We start from the raw sequence: 19,117 nt of genomic DNA, 5'->3' as shown, positions 1-19,117 counted from the left end.
AAAGACTACATGTAGAACATGCGGTTATGTCAAAGCTATATTATGTGCTGAAGTAACTAGTTGTCACAGCCCTGTGAATGCACATGTGAGAACTACCCGCGTACAGTGATGTGGTGTCTACCCTCTATTCAAAAATAGCGACCCCGAAGACACCCACAATAAAGTCATTGTGCAGACCCTACAAAGGATAAGCAGTTAATCATATCACGATGTTTAATAAGCTATAATGTACGTGGCAACAGCTTGCTGTTGTGTCAGCTCCATGCAACACAATTTACTAACACTTTATTCTGGGGCCTAGAGCGAGCATCGGTTTAAATATGTGGATTTGCCAATCGCGACTCCGTCCCATTTCAGAGGAAACGAAAACGAAAGCAAACAACGATCAGGGTAACTTCGAGAAAAATAGGTCTGGAAACATATACCGATAACATTATGCAGAGAAACACTCGCTGGATGAATTTATGTAGCACCAGCTACGTATTTTGTTATGCCACACCACCACCATCACCACACCACCTCGTCTTCTACTACTGTCTCTTCTACCACTATTATTATTACCACAGCTACTATTGGTATTGCTGCTGCTGCTACTACTACTACTGCTGCTACTGTTATTACTAAAACAACGATTCTACGACTACTGCTGCTTCTACTAATACTACGACTAATACTGCTGCTGCTACTACTACTACAACTACTAACCTTAACAATTACAACCACTAGTTCGACGACGACTAATACTACTAGTAGTATTACGAATAACATTACTTCAACAATTAATAATACTTCTACGTGTACAACTACTGCTACTACTACTGCGACCAGTCTTAATGTTTTGTTTTCTTACATAGTGATATTTAAGGGTAAGGCCTGGTTGGATGTCTCGAAGGTCGGATAACTCGATATTATTCATTGATCCCATGATTCTCGAGACAACGGTACTTGATTATACTACTACTGCTGCTGCTTTTACAAGTACAACTAATACTACAACTATTGCAAATATTATTTCTAATATTTATACTACAGCCATGACAGCAACAAGTACCAATACTGTAACTAATCCTAACACTACACCAAATTCTAAATACTTCAACCACCACTAGAACCATGTTCTACCAGGAACAATTCCACCGATGATGATGGGTGCTGGTACCCGGGTTTTCTGATAGCCACTGAGCCCTCCTGGTGACACTCTTGAAAATACAATATTCTGCCATGCTGGCTATCTTGCTGGGCTCGACAAGTCTGTCTACAATCAGTCGACACATACATACACACACACACGTGTATATGATATATGTTGGTATATTGGAAAAGTTACTTTGAGAAAGTATGCCATACATATCTCAAATAAATGAATATATTTCATGTCACGTGTGGGTGATGACATATCTTTGCATGGATTATTAACAAAACTGCAACATGTTCAGATTAACGGAGACGGGTTGTAATTGCAACAGTGTGACGACATAACCTGGACCATGCAATCCACTGCATGAGTAATTCGTTATGATAAATTGTTCAAACTGGCGGTCCATTACACCGTTGTGTCGAACTTTGATAAATCGATATCTCAGTTGTCTCGATGCAGTTTCTCGCTCCCGACAAAATACTTCATTAATTATCATTATTTGAACCCCTTTAAGTCGACACGGATGTCTCGATGTTTCGGATATCTCGATATGATTTCATGTAAAATTACCCTCTTAACTCGATATTTGCACGTACAGTTGATATACACCTATCATTCTCGGACTGTCATCTGAACTGTCACTGTCGCCACGTGTTTACACTCACGCTGCAGCATGAATCAAAGGTAGTAGTAGTGTACGCTAATTAAGGCTATTTGAGTTTTAGGACACTTGTTTGTTTATCTAATACGGATATACTTCCAATTTCAACTTAACGCTCCTGATACATAAATGATTATAGTGTCGAATCAAAACAGTGAGAATATAATCGGGGTCATGTGTCACCACGTGACAAGCACAGAAGAATTGGCAAAGAAATTGGGGGTTAGTGAATGCACATGTACAAATGGCTGGTTGGATCGAGGGATGGAGGTCGAATGACTCAAGGACTTGCTACGTATCAAGAGAGGTTGACCAGTATGGCGTTGATGCCACCACCCGATGCCCATCAGTTAAAACTTCCAGATTTCTTCACGTCTTTTGTGGAGTAAATCCAACTTTTTACATTTCAAACTTGACTCTATGACACGTTTACTTTGTGTATTTGCGATCTCTGTGACGGTTAGACATGCAATCTACCGTTTCCTTTTGTTTATTTTCATGTTGATTTATGGTGATATACACAAATTGGATGTATCGATATTTGGATAAGTCGAAAATTTTCCTGGTCCCGTAAACATAGGGACAACGGTAGTCGACTGTATGTTATATCTGATCACATTATCCGACAAAAGTGCATATGCCCATCTTTCAGTTAAATAATACCTTCTTTTATTTACCATCAGCGGATAATCCGCTTTATCTGATGAGAGTACTCATTTTCATCACAGTCGGATCTCACGTTGAAAGCTCAGTCATAACCGTTAAATGTACTGACGGATATCAGTCAAGTGTTTAAGACATAGTCATACATATCTCAAGGGAGGACCCACAACATAGCCCATCCCGCAAGTCTATGCCGTTAATTATCGGGTTTTCAGTGGTCGGGTGGTCCTCGGGTGGGTAAAACTTAGTATCTGGACTTTTTCCAGATCCTGGTACGTAACTTCCTGGAGTCAATCACCTTTTATTATGGACCACACCGCTACCATCAAACACTTGCTATATTCCATGTTCTTTTACGATCTTCACAAGGCGATCAATTTGTGACTGGTTGAATTTCTCAAACACGCTGAGTATGCGCTGGTCGTTATCAAGGCGACGGAGTTCGGGATGATTCTTGATCGAGGTCAAGTTGCTATTGTACAGAGTCCCGATTGGCAGTGACCTCGAGCCGATATCTCCGCTATATATTAGTACAACATCACCTGAAACATGACCACAAGATCCAGACAGTAGAAAGGGAAACAAGTATGTACAGCAGCTTCCAACTGCAAAACAACTGTATTCAAATCCATAATCAGTGAGTGTTTGAATTCAGTTTTATCACAGCGGGGACACCGAAAATGGGCTACACGTAATGTATCCATGTGGGGAACCCAACACGGGTGTTCCGCGTGAAAGGCGAATGCTTTAACCCCTAGACTACGCCCTCCGCCCTAGTTGTTAGGAAGGGCCTTATTGTTAGGATAAGTGTCTCCCATTCGTTTACAGAGACTAATTTCACTCAAACTTATATCATCCGTAGACTTTTGTTTGTTTTGTTATTGTTGTTTTGGGTTTTATTGTAACCAAATGAGAAGCTACAGTATGGTTCAAAATTATTGAGAATAGCTAAACCATTTCATATTATTAAACGAGAACAAATCAGATAAAATTGAATGTATTGTGAAAGTGAACTGACCTTTTCATGTTGTGTAGGTAACAATTTAATATTTTATCAAGTCTCCTTGAGCTTCACGGCACAGTCTAAGACGGGTAGGCATACTTCCTATCAGAGAGGTTAGTGTCTCGTGAGTTATGCTGTCCCAGTATCGGACCACTTCTCTCTTCATGTCTTCAATTTTTGTCAACCCCTTTTGATTCACACATTCCTTCATCATCCCCCAAATGTTCTCAATGGGATTTAAGTCAGGACTATATGCAGGAAATGGTAATGCAGTCACATTTTTCTCCTGAAACCACTGCTTGGCATGTTTTGCGGTGTGTTTAGGATCATTATCTTGCTGCAAAATCCAGTCATTTCCATAAAACACATGTGCACTTGGAAGGAGAAAATTATCTAATATGTTAGTGTAGCGTTGACTTGTCAGATTTCCCTCAAACACACACAGCGGGGTCGTTCCTAATAAGGATATCCCTCCCCATACATGAAACTTTGGGCTGTATTTAGGTCGTCGATACAACGGTGCTGATGCAGACTTTGTCCATATTTTCACATTATTGGGATATACCCATATTGAGCTTTCATCAGTAAAAATCACATTTTCCCAGTCAAAGTTTTCATGTGCCAAACACCACTCAACACGCCTGTCTTTATGTTCTTGTTTCATGAGAGGAGAAGGAATTCCAGTCTTTTTCTCCCATCCAAGATCAATCTAATTTCTTCTAACTGTAGATTTTGATACAACTGTTGATCCCCTTTCTATCATTTCATACCTGATGTTGGAGATGCTTGCCCTTTGCTTTTTAGACGCTAAAATTCCCAGTCGGACGCGATCTGAGAAGTCCAATTTTCTGTGTCTCCCTGCTCCTTTCTGGTGCCCAAAATCCTTTCCCTCTTTACAATTCTTCCTAATCCTATACACAGTAGAAAGAGGAGTTCCTGTTCTCTCTGCCAATGTATTTACATCATCAATTCCTTAATTACACATCTCAAAAATCAACCTTCTTTTATCTTCAGCAGACATTGTTGACAGTGCTGAGGAAAATGACGTCTGCTACAAATTCAGGGGAGGTAACTCTAATTGTACTATACTCAGTAGGCCAAGATGAGTTACCTCCCTGATACCATTACTTAGTTTTAAGTATCAGTGAATCAGTTGAGGTGTTAGGATAGCTCAAAGTAAGAAGAAAAATTCTCAATAATTATGAACCAGACTATATATATTTTCTTTTTGCTTCTTCAGCCCGCGATGTGTGTAGTAGTTTTCAGCAACTGATCTCACCTCCCATTTTGCGAATAGCTTGTACTGTTGTAAGCCTGAGATCTCCCAGTCCTTTAGTGGGGTCCTCGAGGATGACATGCCTCTCGTTGAAATCCACAAACACAAAGTAGATTTTACAAGGTGGGAGGCTTAAGAGAAGTGTGTGTCCTTTGACGTAGTGCTTCTTGACGCCAATGTGTGTGGTGGCCTCGTTCTGAGATAGAACAGCCTCGACTTGGGTGTGGTGTTGCTTGATGGTGTCGGGATGGAAGGCGACCACACAGACAAAGTTATCAAGATGGCAGCGTGAAATTTTGTCCAAGATACTTTCGTCTCCCTGGAAGTACATCGTTATTTTATGGGTTGTACCAAAACGTGAGGGAGTGTGGTTTTTCAAACATTCCTGCAAAATCACGGCACAAGGGGAATGGGCTTCACCCATTGTACTCATGGGGAGAATCGAACCCAGGTGTTTGGCGTGACGAGAGAACGCATTAACCACAAGACTATCTCGGTGCCCTGCACTAAGACGTGATGTCATTTCAAAGATAATTATCTTAAAATCGATTAATTAGTTTAAACACAAATCAATTATATATAGGCATGAACACGACAATGCTTGCACGTAATTTGTTACTTACTTACAACCCCCACCCTCATCCCACCTCCGAGAACTGTTCCCAAAACCTATCTCGTTGCGTTAATTCTGTTCTGTGCATATTGACCAATTTAATAAACCGACGTCCAAAAACAGTACATTCCTTTTACTTTGCCCTTTTCTGACAAAATACGAAGCAAACATACTTTCGTTTTTTTCGAAGAAGTTAAGTCAAGTCGGTGTCAATTTTGCATAGCATACGGGTGTAGCAGAGCGTGGCGTCATTCCACAGATAACCCCCTTACCTTGTCAGCTTGCTGACGGGGTTTACCTCTTTGGTGATGGGGATCGGAATGCCCTTTGTTCAAATACAAGCACAAGTCACGGAATAGACCACGATAACCTTTATTTATGGCAACAAGTGCGCATTTTTTGTATGAAAATCCCTCCCCTAACCTCCCCAATCAAAGTTTCAAAATATTCACATTTCCAAAAAATATTCCCAAAGCATCAGGTGTATGGTTTCTTTTGTAAATCAGAATATGTTCTTCTTTATCAAAAGAGTTCGTTTTCTGTTCCGTCTCAAACAAGGCATACCTGAATGACGTCGTTATTATGACGTGGTCCTCCATTAAGGCTATCTCCCCTTGCGACACCTCCTGGGCGGTCTCGCATGGTGGCTAGCACGTCAGTGAAGCTGGTCCACATCTTCCACACAGCAGCCATTGCCGCGATCTCTAATATCGCCATCAATAAGATGAGGAAAATCCATTCTGAAACAGAATGAACACGTCGACAGTGAGTGAGTTCGGTTTAACGCCGCTTTTAGTAGCATCCCAGTAATATTACAGCATGGGATACCAGGAATGGGCTTCACGCCTTGTACCAATGTGAGGAATGGAACACGGGGGTATTCAGCGTGACGAGTGGGCGCTTTAACCATTAGGCTACCCAACCATCCCTTATGGGGTGTCAAGTCTGAGGATGGGAACCCGAAGTGATGAAGGTCTGAGATGTTTACGATTCCCTTGAAACTCGGAGTACAGACAGAGCTTAAAAACCAAAATGACGACCAAAGCATGATCACTGGTTTCTGGTGCGTCTAAGGGACACAACTGCGAAGCCTAGAACAACTGGAACCTTGAGTCCGAGTCACAAAATAAAGGTATATACTACTCAAAAGACGTTAAGCACTTTTGATTCGTAAGTTTACTTAAGGCAACCTACCCTTCGACAAAAACTTGTTCTTGAGTTCTTCCATGCGACCGTCGAGGATGTAGCTTTTCAGTTCAACGTTGGAGTAGTTGCTGTACATGTCATCACGCATAATCGTGATGTTGGCCTCCAACCATTTAATCTTCTCATTGTTTGCGACATTCTGCTTCAAGCACTGGTCTAGTGTCGTGGCCGTTGTGTTCACCTGCTGATGCACAGTGTGGGCTGACGAGATGGAGTTGCTGTTGTTCCAGATGTTGACAAAGGCGGGGGCGAAGTACAAGGTGCCGAGAGCTCCAATTATGCCGCCTGCTAATCCTCTAAAAAAACAAGTGCTACTTGTAAGGGGATCATCGTGTTTAAATAATCTTAGTTATTATGCCTCTTTTAACCGGAATTTAGTTACATGGAGGTGTGTTTGGTTTCCAGGAAACCACGTGTCAGTGAGTGAGTGATTATAATTTAACGCCACTTTCAGCAACGTTCCAACAATATGACAAACTGGACTTTACACATTTTAACAAAATAAAGAATCGAACCCGGGTTTCGGTGAGATGAGCGAATGCTTTGACCACTAGACTTACCTGCCGCTGAGAAACATAGAAATATAATAAAGGAGTGTGGGGTTCGACCCAGTGTCATATTGTTATGATTGACTGACTGATTCGGGATTTTTTAACTCCGCCTTTATTAATGCTAAAGCATTATCACATCGGAAATCATCCTCGATATCTCCAGGGTCTACGTTCCGAAAAGTCTCCACTATACCCTGGATGCATCTACGGCTCAGCCCGATAAATTTATTACCTCCCTTGGCTGGCTTTTTATCCAATCAGGTGTCTACGCTGGGAATTTGAGCGAACCAATCACAACTCACTTTCGCTTTTTAAATTCTCTAACCGATTAAACTTCGCAAACAAACCATGCGTAGGTTCTCTGAAAGTATTAGATGGATTTCTTGCATATGTTTTAAAAAAAGGTTTCGGACCTATAAAGTTGCATGTATGATTTCCCCAAATTGTGAGTCGCACAGCGAGCAAGCCTTCGCAGTTGCAACTGCTACCTTTGTTGACACTGGCAAATTCGGTTATAACGGCGACCACTCTGATTGGCTACTGTGAGAAAGCGGAGTCAGCAAAGGGAGGTAATAAAATTATCGGGCCGACCCGTAGATGCGTCCAGGGTATAGTGGAGACTTTTCGGAACGTAGACCCTGGAGATGTCGAGGATGATCGGAAATAGGCTTACCAGATTGTGTCCATGTGGAATTAAACAAGGGTCTTTGACGTGACGAGTTAACACTCTAACCACTAGGCCACCCTACCGCTTTTTCATATTCAGTGGAAAAGATGTGTTGTAGGTTGAATGTGCTAGAATATGTGCCAAGCAAACAAATGGCTGAAAGCATGAGCATCGATCTTCGTCATTTGGGCATGATATCATAGGTTACTGTCTGCAGTGCAATGTGAAATGTTCAATGCCAGACTGATGTAACTAAACCGGGTTAGAATGGTTCTTCAGTAACACATGGTAGTTGTGAAAGAGGACTAACGGGGTCGGGTGGTCAGGCAGGCTGACATCGTATTGCAGTTGTGTAGACCGATGCTCATGCCATTAATCACTGGAATGTCTTGTCCAGACCTTGCGGGAATATTTGATGAGTGGAGCGTTATACATCAAACAAACAATCTAATTAATATTTTACAATGTTAGCAAGACATAATATCCTCACATTTCAAAGAATTGTACCAAATTACTGAATTGTTGCATTTTCCCAAGATATGACACACAAGCATAAATTAAGATTGCAGCTATCCCACATATCACTCTGCTGACCAATATTACGATACTGATGTAATTTGTATTTAGAGCCTTTACAGTTCAGATCCACAACGGAAAGCTTGTCATTTCCTTCGTCTTCAAAACCAGAGATAACAATAAGGTAATGTCAGCAAATAGCGATAAGGAAATCTGCCAACTGGATGACATTTATACTTGTTTCATTGTGACAAATGTGTCACGAATATCCATTGGTGAAAAAAAAGGAAAACAAAAAACGCGATTACTATACAACCTTGCCTTCACCAAGTTTCATCTGTAACTTAATCTTCTCTTGATTCTTAACAAGTGCCAATATGTTACTCCACATTTAAGCCATAATATAGGAAAGACTTTACCGAAAACCTTATTTCTCATTTAATGAATATAAAACATATGGAAAAACCGACAAACAATTTCTAAACTTCCCCTTCACTGGTGGCGAAATGTCTTTGCGTGAGCGAGTAGTGAGTTCAGTTTTACGCCGCTTTTTGCAATATTCCAACAATATCAGGGCGGGGAACACAAAAATGAGCTCACACATTGTACCCATGTGGAGAATCGAACCCAGATTTTCGATGTGACTGCTAACGATTTAAACACTAACGATCCCACTCTTTGAATGGGAGATGTCAGAAGAAGTTACGCAGCAGATATATCGAAGAAAATATGGCACATACGAAGTGGTCTCGTCAAAGAAATACAGTTTTCACACCGCATAAAAACATCAAGCGTTGTCTAAGGCGGTAATGTTGGATACAGTGTAACGTCCTTTGGACACTATTACCGTTGATTTGAATGTCATAACTGCCTTGCTTACGATCACTGTCAACACTGCCCGTAATTGGTTTACCCTGACGATTCAGGCCCATCCACTCTGACTGACCACGTGTATGAACATGGGCCGGGGGCTTACATTCTGCACGAATAAAGAAGTCATTATTGAATGTGATTTTACACCGCCTATAGGAATATTTCAGCAATATCACGACAGGTCACGCCGGAAACGAGCTTCACACATTGTACCAGTGTGGGGAATCGGTCCTGGGTCTTAGGCGCCGTGACGAGCGAACACCTCAATCAATAAGTTACCCCAATGTCCAAAATTGTAGAAAGGAATTACTATACAATATGAGACTAAATACTCACGTGGTTGCAGACATTACAAATATGGAAACTACTGGTAAACCACGTTTGAAAGTCGGCTGGGGGATATGTGCCGATGTTTCTCGGTCAGTCAACGTAGTCTCTTTGTCAGGCGGTGCCGAATCTGGATTCGCGTGTGTTTGTGACCCTTCAGTCATGGAAGGCCCAGCACAGGAGGATTTGCTTGCGTTCTCCACTCCGATACATTTACTTGTCGGTTTGTCTTCTTTTACCTCTGTCACTTTCAAATCAGCTGTTGTGTTACCGCCCGATACATTTTTAAGCCCAACAACGCTTGTCTCCCTTTCATTTTGAGCGAGATGTCCAGTTTTGACTGATTCTTGTCCCAAACTTACTTCGCCTTTCGTCAGTGACAAGTTGTTCTCGTCCCTGGACTCCATTCATGCGTGACTTCTGAAGTGGATGCAGATGAAATAACCTCCGACAAGTCTGCCATTCGGAGTGCACTTCATACACTCAAAGTCATTATTCACTCTCACCAACAAAAATATTGTTCAGCCCAGGCAATGTCTAATCACCTGTTTCTCGCTTTCTCCACACACATGGATTGCACACGGAACTATTTCGCCTTCTCCCTAAAGAAATAGGTACATTATGTTTGATCAGGCCCACTTCAGTACTTCCCAGCTCGGTCGTTAGTTAGATTTCTCGTCTGGGCGAGAGGACAATGTACTTGTACCTCGGCGTCCTTTCTACCCACTGCGCAATATCTCAAATCAGTCTGAACCTCAGATAGGTCAACCTGACCTAAACATCGCGTCCAAGAAACAAACGACACGTCTGCTGTTGAGGCGGTCTGGTATTTTGGGGATTCCCCGAAATCCACATCACATATCAATCCCGTCGCGAAAGTAAATAGTCTTTAATACATCGTATCTCACTGTTGTTAACGAGTAATTTTGAATGGCAGCATATATAACGAGTCTTACCGGTTACTATCGTTATACATTACAAGTCATCATTACCGGAAGAATATATATATTGTCGAATCTGTATCGATCCACCGAACTGTTGTCGGCAGCCTACGCGTAGGAATATGTTGTTAAAAATAACCACATGTAACGTTGAGCTCGGCGTATGGATAAGAGGGTCTGGCCACAACACGACATATTTATCTCGGAGGACTGTGAAGGCAGGACTTGAGGTAGGTGTTAGCAGATTTAAGTATTATGCTGAGTCCAATCATGATGACATGTTTTCATACTCCTCTAGTTTGTATTATATCGAACCAGTCTCGATTTCCAGCCCTGAATATGTTAACCAAATCACAGCCGAAAGACTTAAGAAATACGAATGAACATGACTGCCTTCAGGTTGGCCCTCGACTCTGCAGTTTCGTTTGTCAGCTTGACGGCTTTACGGTTTTGCTGTGGTAACGCACGAGCGATGCTTATATTACATTGTCAGTTTCGATGAACTCCGAACTGAATTTCACTTCCATAAAATAGATTTGGTAAGAGATTCAGAATTAAAGTTTAATTAAAATTTTATTTAAATACAATCAAGCAATAGATTCGAACCCTCACCAGTCTATCCCAGTATAGGGATTTATTTATTTATTTATTTATTTATTTATTTATTTATTTATTTATTTATTTATTTATTTATTTATTTATTTATTTATTTATTTATTTACATGACAAAGTTTCTTAATTGAACTACCTGACGCCAGTTCTACAGATATGAGTGTAGCGTCGCATTTCTGGTGTTCCCCGTCGTGATATTGCAGGAATACTACTGAGGGCGGCGTAAACCTAAACTCACTCACTCCATCAAAATGATTATAAATACATGCGCGACAGCGTTAATGCCGATCACGAATTGGACGCAGCGAAAACAACAACCTTCATATTTAATGTGTACCGAAATACAGAGAACATCATGGGATTTAAAAGTATATTTTTGCTAAAACGTTAAAGAAGCGAGAAACTGAATGATTTTCGCAGTTGTCAAGTAGGGCGCAAATGTCGCCTCATCACCGGGTAAAGTCTTTAGTTCACAACTATTTAGTTCACTCAGAGGCCATTGTAACCATAGCGACTGGGAATATAGTTGCTCATAGTTAAGGTACATTTATATTGTGGTTGAACAGATTCTATTAAAAGGAGCGTCAGAAACTAGATATAATAATATGTGTATGTTTTATAATAATATATTAATAATAATAATAATCGTTTTACGACTTAGCTGTATTGTTTTGAACATTATCTGGAGTATATGACATCAGCACTCATGCTATTATTGTGACGTCATGAAACTCTCCGTTACATATATATTATTTGCTTCATCCAGCTGATACGTCTTAACTCATGTACTTTCGTCGTGATAATAAGTCCATTATGTTATCGCTCTACTTTCCATGTGATATAAAACCGATTATGTCATCGCAATACATATAATTTGTGTTAATGACTGAGTTTAGTGTATTAGGTTCGTTGGTCACACTGGAGACCCGGGTTCGATTCCCCACATGGGTACAATGAGTGAAACCCATTTCTCACATCAGCTGTACAAGCTGTAGCACTATCCCAGCAGTGTCACGGCGCTGGGGTGTCCTCCCATTACGCAGACAGGCAGTTCGCAGACACCTTCGAATAACAGCATTTACAGTTCAGTGAACGGACAAGCTATTATCTGTTACCTACACATTATAACGGCATAATTCAAATAACACACGGAAAAACTGAAGCTGTGTTATTTACTTTTAAAGATGGCCGAAAAGACATTAATTTGAATTTCGATTGCTGCAATATGAAAACAGTTGATTTCATAAACATTTGGGTTTAACCTTCTCGTCAAAGAGAAATCTAAATGAATGCCATTGAGCACTAAACAAACTACCAGCTTTTCTCCAAGATTTACTCCCACCTGTACAAGGCAACCGGACAGTGTGTGAGTTTAGGAATTCCACTATTTTACGTAAAAGGGCCGCACTCACTCATATTATATTACCGGCTGGCTGGACAGTACATGTCCGAAACAGACTTTAACTTGTTTCCCACCTGTTTAGGAGATCTACCACGGCAGAACATGAGTAATGTCTATACTGGGACAATAGCTGGCTGTATGAGCACCCTGAAGTCAGTGGCACAGTTAACGCAGCTGTGATCATGAAAAGCCTTCGTTTGTCTAGCCCGTGTTTTCCGAGAAAGGTCTGGTCACGTGGTACGCACATTAGCCCATGGCAGTGCTACAGTGCAAAATCATCACTAAGGCGTAATATGCAGTAACGACTAGCTCGGACTGTACATGCTAATGACTGAGCGTGATTTTGCGCCGCTTGTAACAATATTCCAGCAATATCACAACGGGGAACACCATGAGTGAATGGTCTTCTCACATATGTACTCATATGGGGAATCAAACCCTGGTCTTCGGGTGAAGAGCGAACGCTTTAACCACTAGGCAACCCCATTTTATTGAACAGTGCAGTCTTCAACAAGCGAGTAATGCTTGCTGAAATTGCAACCGAACCTTAGTCACAATAAATTCGCAGTCTTGAGGTTCTCACTTTGAAGCTGGAAGTCACTGGAGATATGTTTGAAACTGTTTATGTAACTACGTACATTACTCACATTGCACAGATACAAGTTTGGATTTACACCAGAAGTTCCCCTTCCTGTTACAGTTTGCAGACACAATGTGTAGTTTTCCAAGGTTTGATAATCATAATAATAATTGTCTGGGCCTAATGATGTACGCCTCGCCATGGTGGGCCAATAGGGGAATAATTATCTTTTCCTAATTATTTTATGTAAAGTGCTTTAACCATGATTTTTTTTTGGTCGAACATTGCCACGTGGGTAAGGCATACTGATCAAAGCAAGAAATTCTTTAGTGCTAATGATATCGTCTTTATCTTTCCAGATACCATTTTTATTACTTTCAACCAAGTATCAGATATTCTTTTATCAACATTAAACATAGGTTCAGTCTCAAGTACGTTCAATTTCAGAACATAGAGAAGCCCGTTTAATATGTACAGAATTTTGAATGTATATTTCAGAATTCCAGATGGATGACATTGATCGCGAATCCTTCTCAGTCCTGAGCCAAGACTCGGACGCCGAGACGGACATCCTGGAAGGGGACTGGACGCCAGACTTCCAGAAAAACCAGAAGAGGATGAGCTTTATCAAGAGGATACGGAAACTGTGTGGGAAGGATGACGGCATGACCAAGCCTCTCAATGTTGTAATTATAGGTCTGTAGTGAATCTATTGATTTAGGCGGTGGGGTAGCTCAGTGGTTAAGGCGTTCGCCTGTCACGCCAGGTTGGATTTTACACATGGGCATACTATGTGAAGCCTATTTCTGGTGTCCCCCGTCGTGATATCACGAGTAATGCGAAATGCGGTGTAGCTATACCATTCTGCATTGATTTAAGCCGTATCCATTATGATAAAAAACGCCGTATATTCAGAAGGCATTTTCTACATGTCATCTTCCCTGTTTTGATCAAAGGTTGCCATCGAACGCCGATTGAAATTGCCGCTTAATCTAGCTTGTCGTAAGAGGCGACTAACGGGTGGTCAGGTAAGCCAACGCGACTGACACATGTCATCGGTTTCCAGTTGTGCGGATCGATGCTTTTTCCGTTGATCACTGGATTGTCTGGTCCAGTCGATTGTTTGAAGACCGCCGCCATGTAGCTGGAATATTGCCAAGTGCGGCGTAAAGCTAAAGTCACTCACTCACTCTTGTGATGGCTACATGACCGTCTGGATGGCCAACGATTAAACAACAAACCAAAACTCACTCACTCACTTGCTATCTTTTTCTCCAGGACCTGCTGGGGTTGGCAAGTCGGCGTTCATCAACACCGTGGGAGCAGCGTTTGATGGTGTCTGCTGGCGGGAACACAGCTACTCGGGATCCCATGGCGAGGCAGGAGGGCAGATCACTGTATTCACTACCAGGTACCATGCAACGTCTTGAACTCGACTCAGTGAGTCGGATTTTACGCCGTTTGTAATAAAACACCAGCAATATCACGGTATGGGACCAAGAAATAGGTTCACTCATTGTACCTTTTTAGGAAATTGTACCCGGTCTTCAGCACAAAGCACTCGAAGCGCATGAGTCTAGGTATCCTACGTTTCACAGATGCCAGTGTTGGGTCGTGTCAGTAAATAACTCTCGGGATGATAAAGGTAGGCTAGGGTGAAGAGGTTTGCTTGCCAGGATTCGATAACAGCTGGTCAGAAGCCTAGACCCCCTAATTATACGTCAGTATTGCATGGGTTTGTTGATACTTCGTCGTTCAATCGTCTATTTCTTTACGAATCAAGCGAAGAGCCGGTTCTAGTGGCCAGTCACTGAGCACACGGGCTGCATTGCAGAAATGGTGCCATTTTAAACCTGACATAGCGCCTCGAGATATTGGCTTTTGGTGCAAAGATAAGAAATTTGGACGTTCTCACAAACCTTATGCACAGAAGAAAGCTCATTCGACATTTGTTAGTTGTTTCGCCCCATTTCATAATCTGAGTGGGCGGAAGGGGCCCAGATCGGGGTTCGATTCCGAGTATGGGTACAATATGTGAAACTCATCTGTCTCTACGTCTATCAAGTCAGCGAACCTGACCACCCAACCTCGTTAGTCTCCTCATATTGTTAAGGCCAGACCAATTCTAACCCGGGTCTTCAAGGATGGAATAAGAATTAATGGTTTGCATAAACCTGGTCAAGCATGTTTGTCGTATTTACAACTCAGGTGAGAATTTAGATATTACCTGGGAAATGTTCAAATTTTGAAACTACCCATGCCGATATACAACATCCTTGACAGGGTAACTTGAAACATATTTCTTTTGCTAGCTATGAGAAGTGCTGCAATGCCCCAAAGTACCCGAATGATCTGTTACCAACCCTCATCGATGTCGCTGGATTCCACGACCAGGCCGGTGATGAGTTTGTAGAACTACTTCGCATTGTGTTCTACGGCCGACTTCCGGTGGGCGAGTCACTAGCGGAAGCAGCAAAGTACTACAAGGACTGTGGATTGGAAGGACTCCGGACCAAATATAACCGGAACAATGAGAAGCTGAAGGTTGACAGGGTTATCTTTCTGTCCTCGGCTACCCAGCTCGTCCCAACAAACCTCATCTCGTGTGTGATGGAAGCAGCTAGGCCGTCCGGCATCCGTGACAAGAAAAGAAGTGAGCAATAGTTAGAAATTGATATGTATTCCAGTTCAGAATTCCAGTAGCTTAGTGCTGGTGGTGCGAAGTTTTGATGTTTTGTTGTTTAATACCTATTAATACAGCCATGTTACTAAAGTACACATACTCAATTTAATAAAAAAATGTAATTGTTTGGTTGGTTCCAGCTACATGGCAGCAGTCTGTGATCGATCGAGTCTGGACAACATTGTCCAATGATAGGCGTCATGAGTATCGATGAACGTAATTGGGACCTGATACCATGATCGTAGCTACGTTTGGTGGAGAAGACTAATAGCAAATGCCTCCATCACTTCTCGTGTCATCCCAAATAGACTGAGTTTGGTTTTACGCCGCTTTTAGCAATATTCGTCTTGACGAGCCAACGCTTTAACCACTAGGTTACCCCACCGCACCCATCCCAAATAGAGAATTGAGTGAGTGAGTGGGAATAGAATTACACCAATTTTAGCAACATTAGCAACACAATCGCGGAGAGACAAAAAATAGGTTTTCCATATGGGGAATCTAACCGGGTCTTCTGCGTCACGAGCAATAGGCTTTAACCACTAAGCTACTCCATGGTCTCCTAAACAGGAGGACACGCCTGATATGACTTTAAGTACTGCGGTATTGAAACTCGCCCACTTATCAATACGACATTTCATCTTTCAGCAATTCCTTTGTACGGTGTCATGACGAAATATGACAAGGTGATCCCACAGGAAGAGTTTGAAAAACTAAAGGAAGACACAGGTAACCAATCTGCTACAATTGACGTCATCGGTGAGGAAGATTATGCCAAGCGAGAGAGACAGTTCATCGAGGCATTGGGTCTCGGGGGATCCAAACATCGATTCCTCCGCTGCTCCAACTACTGCGATGACGTCGACAAAAACAACCGGCGCATGGAGACCGTCATCCCGGACCTTGATCTTCCCGTGCTGAAATTCTTCACCCAGGTGGCTGACCCAGTGATGCAAGTTCTGAACAAGGGTGAGTCCTACTCTAAAGGAATCGCTCCAGAAACAGTTCCAGTACAGGATGCTGCGGCCAAGACCCAAACGCCCTCACAGAAAGACGGGACGCAAGTCAGAGGGAGCAGAATGGGAATAGTTGAAAATTTCGGAGAAACTGGAGTTTCGGTTCTGTTGATAACAATCGAAGCGATCTTTGTGGCGTTTTTCTTGTCCCTTCTTTTAAAACCCCAGGTGGACGTCAACAAGGTGAAGGTCGCATGTCAGTTTATGTCTGACCGGAAGACGCCCCATGCCCAGGCCGGGATGTCCGACATATGCAAGGACGTGAACGGCTCGGATGTCTGGTGTGGTTTTACTTTCTATCTTGCACTTTTGATACTGATTATCATAAGAGTAGCATCGACGCTGTTCACCATAAAGATCTTCAGGAGAAACTGATAGCTTTGGATTCTTTCAAGGTGCGTTAAAGGCCGGGGTCCAAACCTATACACAGATAGGGTGTAGCCTCATTGCCTTGTCTCAACTGTCATTGTATACAAAGCAGTGCAGTATGCATGTGCATTTCATGAAATATTACAAAATTGACGTAGTCAAAGAGTCATAGTATAAAAGAGGTATGTAGTATAGACTCACAGCAAACAGTATGAATGCAGAGAGTCTACAAAATATACCTTTTGGAAATATGTTTCTCAACATTAAATCCAGATTTGAATGTAGCACTGTGTCAGTCAGGTGGCCAGAGGAGGTGCGTTTCCATAGAAACAAGCCTGTGAGTGGGCAAATGTCTCATTCAGGGTTGCATATTTCACTCAGGAATGGAAAATGCCCACTCCACCACTCTCCTTGGCATCATGCATTGCTAGGATTATACACTGTGCATGGCTAGGGTTGTACACTTCCCTGATGCTGACATCTCTTTGCTACCAAAGATTATATATTCAGAAAATAGTAACAGTAAAGTAAAATATGATGTTTCATACATACCAATCAAATTAATCCCTTCAGTCATCATAATATGATGTGAAAGGGTTGTTGGACATTTATTATACGGCACCTGTCTATTCTAGTAGTAAATTCCAAGGTTAACCTTTGACATTACCAGGCTTTTGCGAGGCAACCATGGCCGTTACAGTCCTGTCACTCATAGGAGGATCACATCTACACTGCTGAGGAGTAGCCAATGGGAGACTAATTGGAAACCCATGTTTTTTTGTTTGGAGGTTTGGACCCCGGCCTTTAAGGCCACGTCAGGTTTCCATGCACCAAATAACATAAAAACGTCTTTCATCACACATTCGTATTTGTGGAAGGGTGGGTGAATGAGTTTGGTTTTAGTCGGCATTTAGCAACAGAAATTGGAGTCAGAAACTCAGTCGCTCACTACTTTCAATCTCTGTTGGGTATTGTGTTACAGCCTGAATTTTAAGTGTTCGGTGTCAGTATATATGTTCTGGTATGCTGTAGACCACTGTTTGTGTACTTACTATGCGTTCTTGATTTTTGACACTTCTACATAACATGTATTATTCCGTCAGTTTATATTATCCAGTTCATATACATAGGTGCACACGGAATTATGTGATCAGTGTAACCTCTCTAAGAGGTCAGAGGTCATTCTTAAGTGAAATCCCCCATATGTATCAACATGGTTGTAACAGTTTTGAATGTGTCCAGAAACGTGGGATTTGTATTCTGTAAAGGTTTCGTGTACAGCAGTCGATGTGTATTATGCGTCATTTAATCTACAGTAATCTCAATAAAGAACAGTGAATCATCTTCGCATAACTTATTTATTCAGCACAGATCTGGTTGTTGAAACGTCGAGTGTGAGATAATGTCCTATGTATCATCCTCGTGTATCAAGGTTGGTTTGTTGCTTTGTTGTTTTACAACAATATTCCTGTCATATGGTGGAGATCAGTAACTACTCGATTTTGGACAAGACAAACCAATGATCAACATCATGAGCATCGATTTACGCAGTTGGTATACTAGACATGTGTCAACCAAGTAAGCGAGCCTGACCACCCGATCTCGTTAGTCGCCTCTTACGACAAGCATGAACTACTGATGGTCAATTCTAACCCCGATCTTCACGCTTTCGTGTACCATGCGTATTATTTCAGTTCTTTCATTCCATGACGTAACATAGCCTGGATCCATTCGCTGCTCTATAGTGTTGACCTGAAAGATTCGAATACTGCAACGAATGATATAGCCGCTTTGTAACGACGTCTCCTTTGAGATAATGTCCGACGTATCATCCTCATGTATCAAGGGTATTATTTCAGTTTTTACATTCCACGGCAAGACATAGCCTGAATCCATTCCCAACACTAGTTTGTTTAAAATAAAGTTGATGCAACGACTGATACAGGCGAGTTGTAAGGACACGTCTATTGAGACATACTTTCCTACGTATCATCCTCATGTATCAAGTTATGTTTACATT

The 19,117-nt window shown here is 41.8% G+C and overlaps 2 protein-coding genes across 3 annotated transcripts; one reads left to right on the top strand and one right to left on the bottom strand.

Moving 5' to 3' along the window:
- Positions 1–2,445: 2,445 nt before the first annotated feature.
- Positions 2,446–10,531, bottom strand: LOC137290497 (uncharacterized). Its single transcript, XM_067821480.1, has 5 exons — positions 9,504–10,531; positions 6,549–6,856; positions 5,919–6,094; positions 4,745–5,060; positions 2,446–3,004 (listed from the first exon to the last, which is right to left on the bottom strand). The coding sequence occupies exons 1-5, from the start codon at positions 9,899–9,901 to the stop codon at positions 2,799–2,801; spliced, it is 1,404 nt and encodes a 467-aa protein (XP_067677581.1). The 5' UTR covers positions 9,902–10,531; the 3' UTR covers positions 2,446–2,798.
- A 26-nt stretch (positions 10,532–10,557) lies between these two features.
- Positions 10,558–18,444, top strand: LOC137290485 (uncharacterized). Of its 2 annotated transcripts, none has more exons than XM_067821468.1 (5): positions 10,558–10,669; positions 13,528–13,725; positions 14,308–14,440; positions 15,342–15,682; positions 16,361–18,444. In XM_067821468.1, exons 1-5 carry the CDS (start codon positions 10,558–10,560, stop codon positions 17,101–17,103), a joined length of 1,527 nt encoding a protein of 508 aa, XP_067677569.1. In that variant the 3' UTR covers positions 17,104–18,444. The 2 variants fall into 2 exon arrangements, with proteins under 2 accessions (XP_067677569.1, XP_067677560.1); XM_067821459.1 differs by having other exon boundaries at positions 10,564–10,665.
- Positions 18,445–19,117: the final 673 nt, after the last annotated feature.

Source organism: Haliotis asinina, chromosome 1 (assembly GCF_037392515.1).
Source record: "Haliotis asinina isolate JCU_RB_2024 chromosome 1, JCU_Hal_asi_v2, whole genome shotgun sequence".
Lineage (NCBI taxonomy): Eukaryota > Metazoa > Mollusca > Gastropoda > Lepetellida > Haliotidae > Haliotis > Haliotis asinina.
Note: the sequence above shows the minus strand (reverse complement) of the source record. Positions and strands in the feature narration are given on the sequence as shown.

Bases quoted from the DNA above. Each gene is read 5' to 3' on its own strand.
- LOC137290497 (XM_067821480.1), bottom strand. From the start codon at position 9,901: ATGGAGTCCAGGGACGAGAACAACTTGTCACTGACGAAAGGCGAAGTA. The intron at 6,857-9,503 runs GTGAGTATTTAG...TTGTTTTTTTAG, and splicing joins TTTGTAATGTCTGCAACCAC to AGGATTAGCAGGCGGCATAA. The intron at 6,095-6,548 runs GTAGGTTGCCTT...ATTCTGTTTCAG, and splicing joins GAACAAGTTTTTGTCGAAGG to AATGGATTTTCCTCATCTTA.
- LOC137290485 (XM_067821468.1), top strand. From the start codon at position 10,558: ATGTTGTTAAAAATAACCACATGTAACGTTGAGCTCGGCGTATGGATA. The intron at 10,670-13,527 runs GTGTTAGCAGAT...TGTATATTTCAG, and splicing joins GAAGGCAGGACTTGAGGTAG to AATTCCAGATGGATGACATT. The intron at 15,683-16,360 runs GTGAGCAATAGT...TTCATCTTTCAG, and splicing joins CATCCGTGACAAGAAAAGAA to CAATTCCTTTGTACGGTGTC.